The sequence below is a fragment of the Suncus etruscus genome, chromosome 3 (genome assembly GCF_024139225.1).
Source record: "Suncus etruscus isolate mSunEtr1 chromosome 3, mSunEtr1.pri.cur, whole genome shotgun sequence".
NCBI lineage: Eukaryota > Metazoa > Chordata > Mammalia > Eulipotyphla > Soricidae > Suncus > Suncus etruscus.
In genome coordinates this window covers 70,325,220-70,345,186 of record NC_064850.1, presented here as the reverse complement: position 1 = coordinate 70,345,186, position 19,967 = coordinate 70,325,220, and the positions used below count along the sequence as shown (strand labels likewise).

Here is a 19,967-nt window from a genome sequence, read left to right as displayed (position 1 = left end):
TAATGTTAATCCTCTCAATCCATGAGCAGGGTATGTGTTTCCATTTCCTTGTGTCTTCTTTTATTTCATGAAGCAGGGTTTTGTAGTTTTCTTTGTCTAGGTCTTTCACTTCTTTAGTTAAGTTGACTCCACGGTATTTGCATTTGTGTGACACTAGTGTAAATGGAATTTTTTTTTTTTGGGCCACACACGGCGGTGCTCAGGGGTTACTCCTGGCTGTCTGCTCAGAAATAGCTCCTGGCAGGCACGGGGGACCATATGGGATACCGGGATTCGAACCAACCACCTTTGGTGCTGGATCAGCGGCTGCTTGCAAGGCAAACGCCGCTGTGCTATCTCTCCGGGCCTGGAATTTTTTTTTTAATGCCTATTTCTTCTCTCTCATTTTATCCTGGTTGACTTACCAAGGGGTAACAGGGTAGTGTTGAGGGCTCCCACTACTATTGTGTTACTATTGATGTCTTCTTTCAGATTTCTCAACAATTATTTTAAATATTTTGCTGGTCCCTCATTAAGTGCATTATGTTTAAGAGTGTGATTTCTTCCTGTAGCAATATATCTTGATTATTATGAAATGTCTATCTTTATCTCATACGTTTATTTTTGGGCCACACCCGGTAATGCTCAGGGGTTACTCCTGGCTATGCGTTCAGAAGTCGCTCCTGGCTTGGGGGACAATATGGGACACTGGGGGATCAAACTGTGGTCCATCCTAGGCTAGCACAGGCAAGGCAGGCACCTTACCTCTACCACCACCACACCGGCCCCTGTCTCATACATTTTTAAGTCTAAAATTTGTGTCATCTGATATTAATATGGCCACTCCACTTTTCTTAAGGGAATCCTTTGGATGATTTTCCTCCAACTTTTGATTTTGAGTCTATGCTTATTCTGACTATTCAGATGTGTTTCTTGTAAGCAGAAGAATGTTGGATTTAGCTTTGTGATCCATTTTACCACTCTATATCTTTTTTTTTAAATGACTTTATTACATACATGATTGTGTTTGGGTTTCAGTCATATAAAGAACACCACCCATCATCAGTGCAACATTCCCATCACCAATGTCCCAAATCTCCCTCCTCCCCACCCGACCCCCGCCTGTACTCTAGACAGGCTTTCCATTTCCCTCATACATTCTCATTATTAGGACAGTTCAAAATGTAGTTATTTCTCTAATTAAACTCATCACTCTTTGTGGTGAGCTTCCTGAGGTGAGCTGTAACTTCCAGCTCTTTTCTCTTTTGTGTCTGAAAATTATTATTGCAAGAATGTCTTTCATTTTTCTTAAAACCCATAGATGAGTGAGACCATTCTGCGTTTTTCTCTCTCTCTCTCTCTGACTTATTTCACTCAGCATAATAGATTCCGTGGATGAAGCCTCTCACAGGATCAAATCTGGAGGCTCTTTTTGGCCCACTCCCAAGAGTTTCACACGACAGGACAGGAGACAGACACACACAGGCAGCACTCACAATTTTTCACAGTCGGGCCCCATTGGGCAGGCGTAGTTTCATCACTCTATATCTCTTAACTGGTGCATTTAGTCTGACGTTGAGAGAGATCATTGTCATGGGATTTAATGTCATCTTTGTGTAGGAGTTTGGTGTGTCTGTTGGTCAGTCTTGTCTTAAATTAGACCTTTCAGTTTGTCATTTAAGGCTGGTTTGAGTCTGTAAATTTTCTGAGCTGTTGTTTGTCTATGAAGCTATGTATGCTTCCTTCGATGTGAGTATCTAGGCGAATTATTCATTTCATTGAGTTTTGTCACTATATTCCACCACTGTCTTCTGCCTTGAGGGTTTCTTGTGACAGATCCACTGTAAGTCTTAAGAATGCTCCTTTGGATATAATTTCTCTTTTTGATCTTGCTGTTTTCAGTATTCTCTCACTATCTGTGGTATTCATATTTGTGATTAGGGTGTGTCTTGGGTTGCTTTTCTTTTTTTTTTTTTTTTGGTTTTTGGGCCACACCCGGTGACGCTCAGGGGTTACTCCTGGCTATATGCGCTCAGAAGTCGCTCCTGGCTTGGGGGACCATATGGGACGCCGGGGGATCGAACCGCGGTCCGTCTCCTAGGCTAGCGCAGGTAAGGCAGGCACCTTACCTACAGCGCCACCGCCCGGCCCCTTGGGTTGCTTTTCTTTGGGTCTCTTCTATCTGGTACTCTTCAGGCATGCAGAATTTGGTTGCATACAGTATTTATCTCTTGGAATTTCTCTGCAATGATATCCTTGACTGTTGATTCTTCCAGGGGATTTTCTTCCTAGGTCTCTGGGACTCCAATGATTTTTATGTTATTTCTGTTGAGTTTATGAAAGACTTCTATTTTCATATGTTCACATTTTTTGAGTACTGTTTCCATTGTCTGATCATTTGCTTTAAGGCTCTTTTCCAATCTCTTCTGTTGTATTGAGTTGTTTTGCATCTTATCTTTCAGCTCACTGATTCTGTCCTCAGCTGCTGTTTCTCTGTTGGAGAAACCTCCATTGAGGTTTTCATTTCATCTATTGAATTTTTCAGTTCTGTTATTTCAGTTTAGAGTTTTCTGTTTGTTTTTTTTATGTTTGTGGTCTATTCATCTTGACTTATGCTTTCTTTGAGTTTTATGAGCATCCTTCAAATTTCTTCTCTAAATTCTTTCTCTGAGAGGCTAAATAGATTGTTGGCACTTCTCAGGTCATCAGAGCTGCCATCTTCATTCTCTGTGTCTGGAGTTGGCCTGCGTTGTTTCCCATTGTCTCACTTGTAGTGCTTTTTTTTCTTCACATAATGTTGGATTTCATTGGCTAGAAGTTGTGTACAACCATGAACTGAGCGACCATGCTCCTCTGAAACCATACTTTGTGGTTGGGAGCAGCCTACCTTGCTGGTGAGTCTTGATGGGATTAAGTTTGTTGGGGTCTTCCTCAGCAGCCTCTGCAGGAAATCAGAAAGCCAAGTATGGAGGAATGCAGAGGCTCTTTATAAGCCCATGGCCAGAAACTGGTAACCACCCTTGTGAGCAGAGACAGCCTACCTTGCTGATGAGCCTTGATGGGATTAATTTCGCTTGGTTCTTCCTCAGTAGCCTCAGGTAGGAAATCAGGAAGCCAACCATACTATACTTTCAGCTCTTGCACTACTGTCATTTTCTCATTCCCATTATCATACTTCCTTGTGCTTTAGTGACTTTTTATACCATTTTTTTGAGCTCTTTAAACAGTTGTTTCTAAAGACAAATTATCTGAGAGGTTATAGAGTTATTTGATATTGGTGGAGCCTTCTGTGACATTATCTTCACTCTTTGAAGTTGATGGGTTTCTAAATGTTTCCCCAAGCTGTCACCCAAAGAGGGAATATTTATACTTTGTTCCTGTGGGAGTGCTCAGGGTTTAGACAAGTGTTCTTCCTTGTAAGAAGTGTTCTTTCCTTCCTTGCTAGTCCTTACCCAGCAACAGGCGATATAAATGTGTAGTGAGGTGTGATGAATAAATGACCTCAAGGATACAATTAATTGAGGGAAGGAAGGAAATCTGTTTCTGGTTTCAAAAATACCCTGGGAGTATCAACCTGGAGGTTAGACTCACCTGGGAATGTATAATAATCCAGTGGATCCGGGCTCTGAATGCAGACCTGTGGAGGAAATGGAGATTGGGTGTTATAATGAATGTTTGTTGGAAATTTAGGCTGTTGCTAGATTTTTCACTTACATCTTCTTTACTATTATTCAGTGACTATTCTTTCTCTTCTGGAAAACTCAAATGTAGAATCTCTAGAAATTAGGGGTTCTGCCATTAGATTGAGGAGAATTTCCTGGCATTTAAGGAAAAATACTGTGATCTTACAAGCAGCACTTAGTAAATAGCAAGTAAAGTTTTTGTGCATGGGTTGGGAGTGTGACTCGAGTTAGAGTATGTCTGAAGAAATTGTTTTTTTATTTGTTATAAAAGAAAGAATACATGATAGTTTATGGTCTAACCTTATCAGATTAGTACAGTTCATGTTGTCTGGATAAAATTTAAACAGATGTTCTTGGCTTTTATACCTTTTGTGGTGCTTTTATGCATGCTTTCATCTTTTTGTTTTTGTTTTGGGGCCACACCTTTTGATGCTCAGGGGTTACTCCTGTCTATGTGCTCAGAAATCGCTCCCGACTTGGGGGACCATATTGGATGCTGGGGATCGGACCCAGGTCTATCCTGTGTGAGCCGCATGCAAGGCAAACACCCTAATGCTGTGCTATTGCTTCGGCCCCATGCTTTTATCTTTTATTTTTATTACAAAAATAGGGGCTGGCAAATAGCTTAGAGGGCTGGATCTCATGCTTTGCATAGCCAAGACCTGGTTTCAGTCCTTCTCACAGCATAGTCTCCTGAGGACTGTTGGTTATGAGTCCCTTCCACATTCACAAAATGATTTATAGTCTCAATGTGCATGAGTACCAATCATCACTCTTGATAAACTTAATGATCAGAATATCCAGTAGCTGATCTGAACCCAGAAAACTTCTATAAAAATATTCTTGGTATATATCTCTTCTAGAGCAGTCTCAACTCATAACAAAATACTTTGATCTGAATTAATTCTTGTGGGAGAGGCAAAGATTGGTGGTCTATAGCTGAATGTTGCACAGTTTCTATTGGTAGTGGTTGGGGGAACCATATAAGATGAGATCAAACCCATGTGTGAAGGCAAGTTCTCTACCCACTGTGCTATCTCTGTAGCCCCTATGAGTCCAATAAGAGACTCTGAAGTAGTCTTGGTGGTCCTGAATATTGGTACTTCCTTTATTACAGAACTTCTAGATGCTTTGCAGCTGGGCTCGAGAATAATGCATTGGGCTGTTATATCCTGCTATATTGACACTTGCATTATCACGTTTTTAAAAATAATATGACTTTTTAATATAAAAAGCCCCTAAGATTATTTATTTACCACCATTCACTATTATTTACAGTTACAATATACAATTGGATGGTGTTCTGATTACAATAAAGTGAATTCTTTTTTTTTTTTTTTTTTTTTTTTTGGTTTTTGGGCCACACCCGGCGTTGCTCAGGGGTTACTCCTGGCTGTCTGCTCAGAAATAGCTCCTGGCAGGCACGGGGGACCATATGGGACACAGGGATTCGAAACAACCACCTTTGGTCCTGGATCGGCTGCTTGCAAGGCAAACTCCGCTGTGCTGTCTCTCCGGGCCCGAATTCTTTTTCTTGACCTTTGCGGAACCATTAAGCCAAACATTGAAAAGATTAAGCCTACATATTAAGAATAAGTTAGGACAAAGGAAAAAAAATGGGTCAACTTTACATAGCAAATTTGTATACCCACTTATTTAAGTATAATACAGCACATATATAAATATATATACATACATATACATATATATATATATGAAATATTGTTTTGCTAACATCACTAACTTAAATTTCCAGGACAAAGTCTTAATATAAGTTCCATGAATTCTTTTTGGTTTTGTCCATGTTTTTGCTTTTGTTTTGTCCGTGAAGTCTTTTTGTCCCTAAAGCCCTGTAGTACTCAGGGGTTATTCCTGGCTCTTTGCTTAGGGGACTGTCTGGGGTGCCAGGGAATAAACCCATGTCAGCTACATGCAAGGCAAAAATGCTGTGCTATTTCTCTGGCCCTTAAGTCTTTCAAGCTAATTAAAATATCAGGATGTAACTACTTTGCTCACTTTGAGTTAGGAAGATTATGGATAGAGATGATAGTTTCTTGTCAGAGGTTTTGCAAATGAACTTTGATTATATGATTGGGCTTTAGTAAATATTTTTATATGGTTCTTTTTAAATTGTCTAGTTACAAAATTGTCTCTTTGGAAAGTTAAGTCAGAAGAAGCTTAGGCTGTTCAAAATATAGGCATCTTAGAGCATAGGTTTATTCATGGTTACAACATGACATGTAGCATTTTGTTTGATGAATATGAAAAAAGGAAGTTATTTATATGTGTATTCTATGTGTGTACACATTATAAAGTAAAATTCAAATAGAAAAAAAATCTAGAATATCCCTTAGTCATACATGAGTGGAACATAAATTCAGAATTTATAACTCGGAGATTTTCCTAGCATTTAGTAAAATTTTCTCTAATGCACAGAATACACACACACACACACACACACACACACACACACACACACACACACACACACACACACACATACACCATGGCATGAAATCATCCTTCTGATATAGGAAGCAACTCCATAAAGCTTTATTTATGTTTAGAATAACCAGTGCTATTAGATATTCCCTCAGACAAAAGTAAACCAAAAATCCCAAGTAAATAAAACAGTAAAACCCAACAAAACAATACCAAAGAATCTCCCAACTTTCCCACTACTACTTTTTCTTATTTGATTTTTAATGTATATTTGTATGATTTTATTATACAATATTGATAATGCCAGTTTCATGCCTACATTGTTCCTATACCACACTCCACTAAATTGCCTTCTTCCCTCCACCAGCACCTTAAGGACTCCTTTGAACCAGTGCCCCAGGGATCCCTCTCATCCATGTCCTCTCCTTTCTCCCCAAACTCAGTTCTGTATGTAGTCTTTGGTCAGCTGTTGCTCCTTACTATGTACCTTTATTTGTTTTTTGTTTGTTAGTCGCTACTTGTAGTTCTTAGGGGGCTAACTCCTGACTGTACACAGTCACTCCCATCAGGATACTCCTTGTGGGTTTGGGAGACCATAAGCCTTAAGGGATGCCCGTTATGGAACCGGGATCAGCTGTGTGTAAGGTAAGAGCCCTACCGGCTGTGAGGTAGTATTTTGTAATCTGCGTTTCACTCATCATATAGAACACACACATAGAGCACACATTTTTCCCTCATATAAAGCACATTTTTTTCTATCTATTGACTCTGTGTCTTCTTTAAGAAAATGTCTTTTCATCTCTTTGCCTCATTTATTTGAGGGGCCCACTACTGGCAGTGCTTATGGGTTACTGCTGGCTCTGCACTCAGGAATCACTTCTGGAGGGCTTGATGAACCATATGGAAGGGATGTCAGGGATCAAACCTGGATTGGTATTGTGCAAAGCAAGTGCTGTATCTTCTATGCTATCTCTGAAGTCCCCTCTTTGGCCTATATATTGTTTTTTTAAACAAATACTTTATATGTACTGTGGATATTAACACTTTGCCAGTTTAGTGTTATGTAAATATTTTCTTCCAGACAGTGGGATATCTTTTTACTCTATTCACACTTTTATTTGTAGTATAGGATATTCTTTTCTTTCTTTTTTTATCTTTTTGTTTTAGAGCCATACCCTATGATGTTCAGGGGTTACTTTTGACTCTACACTCACGAATCACTGGTGGTGGTGCTCAGGGAATATATAGAGTGTCTGAGATTGCTAGGTTGACAATATGCAAGTGCAAGTTTCTTAGCTTGATGTATATCAATTTGTTTATCTTTGCATACATTTGCTTAGCTAATGGCATTGAGTTATTGAATATACCTCTAGATTCAGTATCATGGAGGGTTTGCCTGTTTTTTTCTCCAATAAATATATGAATTCAGTTCTGATATTGAGATTTTTAGTTTTTTAAATTAATATTTGCACATGGTGTCAAATAAGAGTCTGAGTTTATTTTATTATTTTACTTATTTAGTTAGTTTTTGGGGCTCCACACTCCGAGTGGAAGCTCAAGGGTTACTCCTGGCTCTCAGCTCAGGGATTACTTCTGGCAGCTCAGGAGACCATATGGGATTCCAGGGATCAAAACCCAGATCAGCCCTTGCAAGGCAATTGCCTTATCTGCTGTATTATCATTCCAGTCCCTGAGTTCATTTTATTTTATTAAAAATGTTTTTTTGCCACAACTGTGTAGTCAGTGCTAATTCCTGGGTCTGTGCTCAGGGATCACTCCTAGCTGAGTTCAGGGAAATTAATGTAGTGTCAGGGATCAAACCTGAGTCAGCACCATGCTCTATTCATTTAGTTCATTTTTTAATCATGTGAGTGACCAGTTTTTCTAACATTATTTGGAGAGATTTTCCTTACTTTATCCCATGTTTTTTGCTTCTTTGCCAAAGATTTGCTGTCTGGGTTTGATCTCCGGTACTACAAAATTTTTGGGAGCAATCTCTGACTCCCACAGCTATGGCACCAAGCCAAACCAAATGAAAAAACAAGAACAAAATAAAAAACCCAAACACACAATACAAAGCAAGTTATGATGGGAGCTGAGAGATAGTATAGAAGTTAAGGTACTTTGTATGTGACTAACTTGTTTTGGTCCTCAAAACTGCATATTATTCCCAGGAATGATTATAGAATACAGAACCAAGAGCAAATCTAGTGGGGCTCTCCTGCCCCCAAACTCTGCCAATGAAACTCTCACGATTGATATAATGCAGGCAAAATGATTTTTCATATTTATTTTGGTGTTTCTGGGACTTGAACCCAGAACCTCACAGATGCAAGGCATGGGCTGTACTGCAGAGCCATATCCCAGCCAACCAAATTGGTGATTTTGGGGAAGAAACTGGCATGGTAAGATCTGATGAGAGGCAGGATGGCACTGTAACTTGAGCACATAGAATCAGTAGCTTTACTTATATGATTCAAAAATACAAATCTTTTTTTTTTTTTTTTTTTTTACTTCATGGAGCAGGACTCAGAAGTTCCTCCTCATCCAGTGCTTTTTTGTCATTCCTAGTGGTTGGTACTCAGACGACCATGCAATGCTGAAATCAAACCTGGGCCTCTTTCATGAAAGCATGTGCACTAGGTATTTGAACTATCTTTCGTACTCTTTGACTAATATTTCTCTTTTTTTTAAATTTTGGACCACACCTGGTGATGCTCAGGGGTTACTCCTGGCTGTGTGCTCAGAAGATCAGCTCCTGGCTCAGGGGACCATATGGGATGCCAGGGATCTAAACCAGGTCTACCCTGGATCAGCCATGTACAAGGCAAACTCCATACCACTGTGCTATCACTCTGGCCCTGACTAATATTTCTTTAAAATATTTTTGGATATTAGCACCATGTGTGAGTTATTTTGGCTCTTGTTTCTGCCCTTAATTTTTTAAAAATGATATCCTTAAACTTATCTATTAAACTATAAAATTGAAATACGTAAATAATTTTTATCATTTTTGTTTGTTTTTGGTCCACACCTGGTAGCACTCATGGTTTATTCTTTGCTTTGCACTAAGGGATCACTCCTGGAAGGCTGTGGGAACTGTATGGGATATTGGGTATTGAACCCAGGTTCAGCTGCAAGCAAGTCAAGCTCTCCCTACCAGCTATACTTACTGCTTTGACTCTGAATAGTTTTCTTTTGTCAGCGATTTTTAGGAATTTTGATGTATGGTTCCAAAATAAGTAGATTGCTTAAATTAAAACACACACATCTTTTAGAATGAAGAGTAGTAAAATATCTTTTTTGGATGATCTAAAAGTGAGAGGCTGGAGATTACTCCTGGCTCTGTGCTCAGGGTTCACTCCTGACAGTGCTTGGAGGACTATATAGGATGCTTGGGATTGAACCCAGGTTGGCTGCTTGCAAGGCACATGTCATACTCCTGAACTATCACTCTGGTTCATGTTGTTGATGTTTTTTGATTAAAATACTATTGATTTCTTTTTAAAGGAGATTATTAGATTGGACTGTGTAGCAAATGATAACTGTTGTATAGTTAATTTATACTGTGTTATTTTGATTAAAATTAAGTTTAAAACTTTTAATTGCTATTTTAAGTGATCATTGGTGCTAAGGAATGCCAGGTGGAGAGTGCAGATGAAGTGATGAGTCTCTTGGAAATGGGCAATGCAGCCAGGCACACAGGTGTCACCCAAATGAATGAGCACTCCAGTAGATCACATGCAATTTTTACCATCATTGTTTGTCAAGTCATGAAAAATGTAGAAGTTGAAGATGGATCCTGGTATACCCATCAACATCTTGTTTCAAAATTTCACTTTGTGGATTTGGCTGGATCAGAAAGAGTAACCAAAACCGGGAATACTGGTGAACGGTTCAAAGAATCCATTCAAATCAATAGTGGATTGTTGGCTTTAGGAAACGTAATAAGTGCTCTTGGAGACCCACGAAAGAAGAATTCACATATTCCGTACAGGGATGCTAAAATTACCCGGCTCCTGAAAGATTCCCTAGGAGGCAGTGCCAAGACTGTGATGATCACCTGTGTCAGCCCATCCTCCTCAGATTTTGATGAATCCTTGAATTCCCTCAAGTATGCCAACAGAGCACGCAATATTAGGAACAAACCTGTCTTAAACTTGAGCCCAGACACAGATCGCATAGATGAAATGGAATTTGAGATCAAGATGCTCAGAGAAGCCTTGCAGAGCCAGCAGGCTAACAGTGTCAGTCAGACCAGCCAGATCCAAGAGGGGACTCCTGATAAAAGTAGGATCCATTTCCTGGAGGAGGAAGTTGCACAGCTACAGGGAGAATGTTTGGGTTACCAGATTTGTATAGATGAAGCCTTCACTTTCCTGGTGGACTTAAAAGATGCTGTTAGACTAAACCAAAGGCAGCAGCACAAACTGCAGGAGTGGTTTAACATGACCCAGAAGATCAGGAAGGTGATCTTCACTTCACTCAGAGAAAAAAGAGGCCCCAATTACCTGGAAGAAGGACCAGAGCACTCTACAATTCTTCAGCTGAAGAGAGAACTAAAGAAATGCCAGGTATTTAGAAACCACTTTTGTAAGCGGCCATTCAAGGATTAAATTTATTTGGATGAGAGGCATTTTAGAATTTTAGAAGTTTATGAAAAGGACTGTAAACTTTCATTTTCCTTTACTGTTTCTTTCTTTCTTCTCATTTCTATTGCTTTTCCACAGTTCGTACTTGTTTGTGTGTGAGGGGGTGGGAGGCTCTGACTGTGCTCAGGATATCCTGGGAACACTGTTGGATAGTCACCTTGCTGCATAGTCTTGATGATACAATGCTGGAGGCCACTAGAGACATAAATGGACATGCTTGATTTGAGGGTGGGGGGTATGATGCCAGAAATCATCTTCTGAGAGCCTGCTCTTTGAACTGTCTCCTTGGCTTTAATCCCTTCCATCCCTTCCTCTGCCCTCTCCCCTTCCCCCTCTTTTCCTCCCTTCTTTACAACTTCTTCCTCCTTTCCTTCCTTCCTTCCTTCTTCATACTTTTTAATTTCAATGTATTTTACTTTGTATATTTATTGAGTAGAATCAGTGCACCTCCTTAGTTTTAGGGGACATTCTTCATAATAAACAGTTTCTAAAAATGTTAGAAAATTGGACTGGAGAAAGAGCTAACTGGGCAGGAATGTCTGGGTTCCATCCCCAAACTTGCCAGGAGAGACACTTCCCACAGAACTATAGACTCTGAGCACCACCATGAGTGATACCACCCAAATAAAAAGCAAAGAAAGTTGTAAGTGAATAGGTAAATCAAAATTTTGAGGGTCTATAGAGATAATACAGTAGGTAGGGCATTTACTATGCATGTGTCTTACCCTGATTTGGTTCTGACAATCCATATTGTTCCCCATCCCCTAAGCACTGTTAGGAGTGATCCCTGAGTGCACAAGGTGGCCCCCAAACAACAACTAAAAAAAAAAAAAAGTGAAGGGGCCGGAGAGATAGCATGGAGGTAAGGCATTTGCCTTTCATGCAGAAGGTCATCAGTTCGAATCCCAGCGTCCCATATGGTCCCCCGTGCCTGCCAGGAGCAATTTCCGAGCATGGAGCCAGGAGTGACCCCTAAGCACTGCTGGGTGTGATCCAAAAACCACACACACACACACAAAAAAAAAAAAAAGAAAAAATTAACATAAGTAAACCATCATTAAAACACCTACTTTTTGTTATGTAGACTCTCAAGCATTTCCCATGCTTTATCTTTCTTATGCTTTCATCCCTTCTAGTGTGCTCTTGATGCTGATGAAGCATTATTTACTCAGAAGGAACAAGAGGTGAAGGAATTAAAGAATCAAATGCAAGTAATGACACAGGAAAACAAAGGACATATTCTATCTTTGAAAGAAGCACAAAATGTGAATAGATTTCAGGTATTACTTCTATATATATCTAGTTCCGTAGATCTGTTTGAGATAGTATGCTTTTAATAATACCTAACTAGAAGAGGAACTTCATTTGCAGGGGTGGAAGGGTTAAGATGCTCAGGGGATTGCTATCTATGGTTGCAGAGGCACACCTGCATGGATTGAACCCAGGCTTTCCACATGCAAAGCATTTACTTTCACCATTGAGCTATCTTCCTGGCTCAGGGAGGCCATTTTTTATTATTAGCTCAACTTCTGTTTCACAGACACAAGGAATTTGTAAATCATGTTAAGGTTATTTTTTCCAAATTTACTTCAGTTATGTAAATATGTAATTTAAACTTATTTAAAATTTTTTTGTCCAAACCCAGTAATGTTGAGGTTATTCCTGGCTCTGCACTCTACACCCTGGCTGGCTCAGAGGACAAAATGCGGTGCCGGGGATTGAAAATAGCAGCACACTGGGTCTACTGTGTGAAGGAAAAATGCCTATTCCTCTGGCCCCATAATTTAAGCCTATGAAGTTAATTAATCTTGACTTTCTTTTTTGGGTGGTATGAGAGTTTGGCCCACACTCAGCTGTGTACAGAGCTTATTTTTGGCACTGTGCTTAGGAAGCTTGGAGAATCATATGTAGTGCCAAGGATTATATTCAGGTTGATTGTGTGCAAGATCCAGCACCATACTGTTGCACTCTTTTTGCCCTTTATTTGCTTTCTAGCTTTGTTAAAACTTTAATTTTAGCATTGCTACTATTAGAATGACTATGCCTGAAGTGTAAGACATAGTATATTCCTAGATATACTTGACTAGGCTCCCTTTCTTTCCACTGAGTTAATTTTATTTATATAGTTTTTAGGGATGCTGGAATTCAAACCCAGGGCTTTACATATGCAAGGCAAGTAGTCTACTACTGAGCCACACTCCTATCCTCTAAAGAATACCTTTAATCATTATAAAAATCTTTTTAATGAGGTATCTGGGTTTAGGATACTGTTCATCACACCTTTCATTGCTTATGTCATTCCAAGACTCATCACCAGAGAGCCTGCTTTGCTCCACCAGTGATCCTAAGAACTCTCCCAACATGTAAGGTCAGGTCTATAGACAACATCTTCAGTTGCAATGACTTTGATCATTTTTTAAATTTTTTTTATTCCACATTAGGAAGATATTTGTGTGTGTGTATAAAAGTGGCAACATCTACACACATAGATCAATAGAACTAATCTTAAATTCCACAAAATTGTAAATCAATGATAGGTTGGTAATGGAAAGTTTTTTAAACTTAATCATTTTTAATCATTTTATAGAGTTATAAAAATTTAAAGAATTATTATGTATAATTTTATTCTAACATATTTTAGTTTACATGAAGTATATAAACCCTTTTCGTTTGTTTGTTTTGTTTTCTTTTTTGGTTTTTGTGTCATGCCCGGCGGCACTCTGGGGTTACTCCTGGCTCTGAGTTCAAAAATCGCTCCTGGATCTAAGGGAGACTATATGAACAAAAGGAGTCTGTAGTTATTTCCATGACAGTATACTTCAAGGGTGGAGAAACACTGTATCTCTTAGGCCAAGGGAATTCCCACTCTAATTTCTCCAATACTTACTGTGCCTATGGGGGAGGAGGGGTAAAGAAGCAGCACAAAAGAATTTTTTTATTTTATTTAATTTTTTTTTTTTTTGGTCTTTAGTTTTGTTATTGTTGTTTTCACTTTTTTTTTTTTTTTTGCACTCCACTTTGTTTTTATTTCAGGACTGAGATTGTTATGCAGTCCTTGTCTTTATTGCTGTAGTGCTCATTGGATTTTTTGTTTGATTATTCTTTTTGTATTGCTGTGGTGTTTCTCTTCCCTTTTCCCTTTCTTCTCTCAAACTGATGTTGAGAGCCTCTAAGAACTCCACCCATTTTCAGCTTGCTTGATTTTTACTCCATTTTATTGCTTTTCTTCTCTTCAAACAAATCACATAACTTGAACCATCTTGCTCCGCCTCTCAAATTGAAGGGGAAATAATGGAGGGTACCAAGACCAAACAGTTGTATGATCACTAAGTAGTAATAAAAATGATCAGACTTTAACATTAAATCCAAAGCCAATAACAAAAGAATCGATACTCAATCTACAACAAGCTAGACACAGAGGGGACTACTTATACTAGCAGCCCAGGGGATAAGGGAGAGAGATATGGGATGCAAGCTGGGAACGGGGGTGGAGGGAGGACAACTTTGGTGATGGGAATCCCCTGATTCAATGTTAATATGTACCTAAAATATTACTGTGAAAGATATATAATCCACCTTGGTCAAAATAAAAATTATTATTATAAAAAAAAATCACTCCTGGCAGGTTCGGGGGACCTTATGGGATGCCGGGAATCGAACCACCATACGTTCTGGGTCAGCTGCATGCAAGGCAAATGCCATACTGGTATGCTATCTCTCCAGCCCTTGATAAATTCTTTAAATGTAAAATTTAATAACACTGAAGATGGGGCCGGGCGGTGGCGCTCGAGGTAAGGTGCCTGCCTTACCTGCGCTAGCCTAGGAGACGGACCGCGGTTCGATCCCCCGGCGTCCCATATGGTCCCCCAAGCCAGGAGCAACTTCTGAGCGCATAGCCAGGAGTAACCCCTGAGCGTCACCGGGTGTGGCCCAAAAACCAAAAAAAAAAAAAAAAAAAAAAATAACACTGAAGATAATTAAGAAAATTTAAAGTAGAAAATCTCAATAGTACTATATTTTATCTGAAGAAAGGAAAGATTGACTTTTTGTTTTTTGTTTTTTTGTTTTTTGGTCACACCCAGCAGCGCTCAGGGGTTACTCCTGGCTAAGCGCTCAGAAATGCCCTGGCTTGGGGGGACCATATGGGACACCGGGGGATCGAACCGCGGTCGCGATGGAAAGATTGACTTTTTATTAGAAAATATTGGGGCTGGGGTGACAGCACAGCGGGGCAGGCATTTGCCTTGCATGCAGCCAACCCAGGTTCAATCTCTGGCATCCCGTATGGCCCCCCAAACATCACCAGGAGTGAACCCTGAGGGCAGACCCAGGAAGATTTCCAGATCCTCAGTGGGTGTGGTACAAAATCCAAAAATAAGAGAAAATATTTTTTATAGATACTGCTTAAATGACTTCATTAGTATGTAAAATACAATACTAAAAATCTTTATAGGAATCATCTTTATCAGATGCAGAACATCTAATATGGGACATTAATTTGTTATTGAAATTGTATAAAATTCCTTCACAAGAAATAAAATTCCTTCACAAGCTAGGATTAAATTTAAAATACCTTTCTAAATTTAGTAATGAGAAAGATAGTGCCGTGAGTGTCATACCCAGTGCCATGTACAGAGAAGTGTGTTGGATCTTTTAAAGAAGCTCCTTTCCCTATTTTTTCTTTTTGGCTACACCCAGCTGCTCATGTGTTACTCCTCGCTTTGTTCTTAGGAATCATTTCTGGGGACCATATGGGATGCTGGGGATGGAACCTGGGTTGACAGCATGTAAGACAAGGACCTACTAGTTGTACTATAGCACTGGCCCTAAAAAGCTCCTTTAATACTTCTTGCACAGTTAATTTCAAGACCATTAATGCCTGTTTATGAATCTCTATCATTCTTTCAAATCTAAATGATAATCTAGATGGGTAGACTATTCTTGGTGATATGTTCATTTCATTGGTTTTTATACTGTATCCCTCCATTCTCTTTTCTCTCAGTCTCACTTTCTGTGAATTTTATGGGCTTTCTTTTATATGGAAATTCCTATTTTAGTATTTCCGCTTTCAATATTTTGTCTCTTTCTTAGCTTTTGTCATTCTGAATGTAGTGTGTCTAAGAGTTTTTCTATTTGGGTTTATTTTCATGCTTCTTGGATCTGGGTGTCTGCATGTATTTGTCAACTATTCATCAAACTTTCCTCTGAAGTCCTCAGGGACTGTGATCATTTTTCTTTTTGTTTTTGTGCTACATTTGATGGTAATCAGAACTTACTCTTGTCTCTGCACTCAAGGATTTACTCCTGGTGGCGCTCAGGTGATTATATTGGATGCAAGGGGATTGAACCCTGGTCTGCTACATGCAGAAAAGACGCCCTACCCACTCACTATTGTTTCAGTTCTGAGACTCATGATTCTTATATTGTTTGTCTACAGCTCATCTCTTAGATCTCTGTTCTGTTCAGACTTTATTCCATCTTCTGTTTTCTAGAGGTTATCCATGTTTTCTTGGAGCCTTGGAATAATTTTCTCAGCTGCTATTATTCAGCTCTTCAGAGCTTCTAGAGGGAAAAAAAATTTTTTTGTGGATGGAGTGCATACCCAGTGGTACTCAGGACTTGCTCCTGGATCTGCACTCAGGGATCAATTGTGGCTATGCTTAGGGGACCATTTCCTTCTTGGCTGTGGCACACATGGTTGTGCCAATGATCAAGCATGGGTTGACAGCGTGCAAGGCAAGCTGCTCATCTTCTGTACTATCTCTCAGGCCCCTAAGACATTTCTTTTGAATCTCTGCCTAGAGTTGACTTGCTAAAGTATTAGGATAAGTTAATATTCAACTGTAACAAATAGTGCTAAACTTTTTAGTTTGTTTTTGCTTCATCACTGTGGTTGTTGCTTTCTCCCTGTGTTGGCTAATTTCCATTAATTTTTAAATTTTTTATTATTTTGGGACTTTAATCCACTTTCCCCCAGTGAATAGGGTAGTTTTTTCTTGCTATATGGATAACTATTGGTGGCACTTAAGAGACCTGGGAGCCACATCCAGAGATACTTGGCCCAGCATAGATTTGATAACTTTGCATTCTGCCCAGTGCTACTGGGAATTACCAAAGTCATCCCTGTTGGTTCTCGGTGGGCTGCTATACACTCACCTGGTTATGCCATGAGGGGTTCATGGGATTAGAGAGCTCTATTTTTCACAGAAGCCATGAATATACTCCAACACTTAGTGTCTCTAGCCCTGGTTGCCTCCTGCTATCTTTTTCACCCATTTATTTTTTTAATTTGGTACAGTGACTTATAATACTCTAAATACTAGTGTTTCAGGCATACAGTACTGCCAGATTATTCCATCAGGACCCTGCACACCCTTTGTAAAATACTTGTTGGTTCTGTGTTTTTTTTTTCTAATAAAAATATTTCGAAATTTTTTTAAATAAAAATGATTTTGTAAGGGTCACACCTAGTGATGCTTAGGACTTACTCCTGGCTCTCTGCTTGGAGATCATTCTCGGTGAGTTCAGGAGACCATATGGAGTGCCAGGGATTGGATCCAGGTCAGCCACATGTAATATAGAAATAACTTGGTCTGGTTTGATCTCATTCAGTTCTTTTGCTGCACTTTCTTTTGGGGTTTCTGATTTTTAACTTAATTTGAGCAAGTTTGGTATATATTTTTGGGTATAAGAGTTATGTTGGGGCCAGAGAAATAGTATAGTGGGTAAAGTGCTTGCCTGGTGTGTGGCAGACCAAGGTTCAATCCTCGGCACTTTGTTTGGTACCTCAAACCTACCAGGAGTGATGCTTTAGTGCAGAGCCAAAAGTTACCCTTGAGCATGGATGGGTATGCCCACTTGGGATTGGTAGAGATCAAGGGCTGGCCTTGTGGAAGGCACATATCCTAATTGATATACTATTACTTCAGCCCTATTTCTCTACTTTTTTAACTTTCTTGTCTCTTGTTGCTTTGTAGGTTTCACACAGACTGTTCAAGGTATTATCAAAATAAAATAATCTGGGGCCAGATCAATAAATAGCACAATGGATAGGGCATTTGCCTTGCATGCACACTTGACCCGGGTTAGATTCCTGGCATCCCATATGGTCCCCTGAGCCTACCAGGGGTGAATCCTGAGAGCAGAGCCAGGAGTGAAACCTGAACACCACTGGGTGTGGCCCTCAACAAACAAACAAACAAAAACCAGAGTGCTTCAGTATATTGGTGTTTTCTTTTAGTAGTTGATTCTTTTTTTTTTTTTTTTTTTTTTGGCTTTTGGGTTTTGGATCATACCTGCTAGTACACAAGGACTACTCCCAACTCAGTGCAGAGGATTGCTCCTGGCAATAGGGAGCAAACCTGAGGCCCTTGAATACTGAGGCCGTAAGACTGGTCTTGGGTAAATGAAATTATAGTTTACTCTTAAGGTAATTATAACTCTTTATCAATGTATAGTTTATTTTTAATCATAATCTACACATGTATTGAGTTTTCTATTTTAAAAATTCTCTTTCACAAAGACTGAAAAAATAATAGAACAACAACTTCTTGTGGACCAGCTCAGTGAAGAACTAAAAAAACTTAATCTGTCAATGACTTCTTCAGTCAAGGAAACTTGTGGAGATGGACCAGATGCCAAAATACCTGAAAAAAGACCATATTCTGTATCATTTGATACTCTTTTGGGGCATTATATTTATATTCCAGCAAGATCAAATTCCAGGAAGGTAAAGTATTATCACCACCCTTTTTTACTTTGGGATTTAAAAACAAATATAGATAATATTGCTGTGTGTTTATATAGTCTTAACAAGCTTCAGGGGGCTTGATTTTATGGATCTTTCTTTTTTTTATATCTTTATTTAAACACCTTGATTACAAATATGATTGTAGTTGGGTTTCAGTCATGTAAAGAACACCCCCCCTTCACCAGTGCAACATTCCCATCACCATTGTACCAAGTCTCCCTCCTCCCCAGCCCACCCCCCGCCTGTGCTCTACACAGGCTTTCAACTTCCCTCATTCATTCACATTGTTATGATAGTTCTCAGTGCAGTTATTTCTCTAACTGCACTCACCACTTTGTGGTGAGCTTCATGTCGTGAGCTGGGACTTCCAGCCCTCCTCTCTTTTGTCTCTGAGAATTTTTGCAAAAATGTCTTTTGTTTTTCTTAAAACCCATAGATGAGTGAGACTATTCTGCATCTATCTCTCTCCCTCTGACTTATTTCACTCAGCATAATAGATTCCATGTACATCCATGTATAGGAAAATTTCATGACTTCATCTCTTCTGACAGCTACAGAGCAAAGTGGAGTGGTCATGGCTTTTTCTGGGTGCATTACTTGGGTTGTGAAAATGGCACTTCTGAATCATAAAAAGGACTCTGCTGGGGCCAGAGCAGTGGTGCAAGCAGTAAGGCATCTGCCTTGCACGTGCTAGCCTAGGATGGACCGCAGTTTGATCCCCTGGCATCCCATATGGTCCCCCAAGCCAGGAGCGATTTCTGAGCGCAGAGTCAGGAGTAACCCCTGAGCATCACCGGGTTTGGCTGAGGAAAAAAAAAAAGGATTCTGCTGCTGCTTTCTCTGCATCAGTTTTTTTGGGACTGTGTCTTATATGTGTGCGTTGTGTGTATATGTATATGTATATATAAATGTTTCAATTGCAGCACCACGAGATACAGTTACAAAGTTGTTCATTATTAAATTTAAGGCATATAGTGTCTACCACCCATTTCTTCACATGTGCTCATTTCCTATAATCAATGTTCCCAGTTTCCTTCCTGCCCTCCCTTCCCATCTGCCTCTGTCAGACATTTTTGTTCTGTCTCCCTTCCTTCCTTGTTTCCTTTTATGCAATGTGGTTTGTGATATTGTTACTGAAGGTATTTCATGCGTATCACTTTACATTTTTTACATTTTCAGTACAGTTTTTGTCCTGAGTGATTATTTCCAACTAGTGGTCACTTCTCTTCTCTAATTGCACTCCCCACTCTGTGACAAGCTTTCTACTATGGACCAGTTCTCTTGACCCTCATCTCTGTTGTTGTTGGGTATTATTGTCACACTCTTCTTTTTTTAATAATTTTTATTGTGATCAACATGAATTACAAGTCTTTCACAGTAATATTTAAAGTACATAGTACTGTTATGTTTTAGAAAGTGTGAAAGAACTTTCACATCTCTTTTTAGTTTCATTTTTTTGTG

At 39.4% G+C, this 19,967-nt stretch overlaps 1 protein-coding gene across 1 annotated transcript in view; it reads left to right on the top strand.

Annotated features, from left to right (window-relative positions):
* The window catches only part of KIF27 (kinesin family member 27), a 111,155-nt gene that overhangs the window by 16,642 nt on the left and 74,546 nt on the right, over positions 1-19,967 (top strand). Inside the window, exons 4-6 of the mRNA XM_049770699.1 lie at positions 9,723-10,678; positions 11,893-12,036; positions 18,279-18,485. Of these exons, the coding sequence (XP_049626656.1) occupies positions 9,723-10,678; positions 11,893-12,036; positions 18,279-18,485 (1,307 nt within the window). The remainder of the gene's footprint in view (positions 1-9,722; positions 10,679-11,892; positions 12,037-18,278; positions 18,486-19,967) is intronic.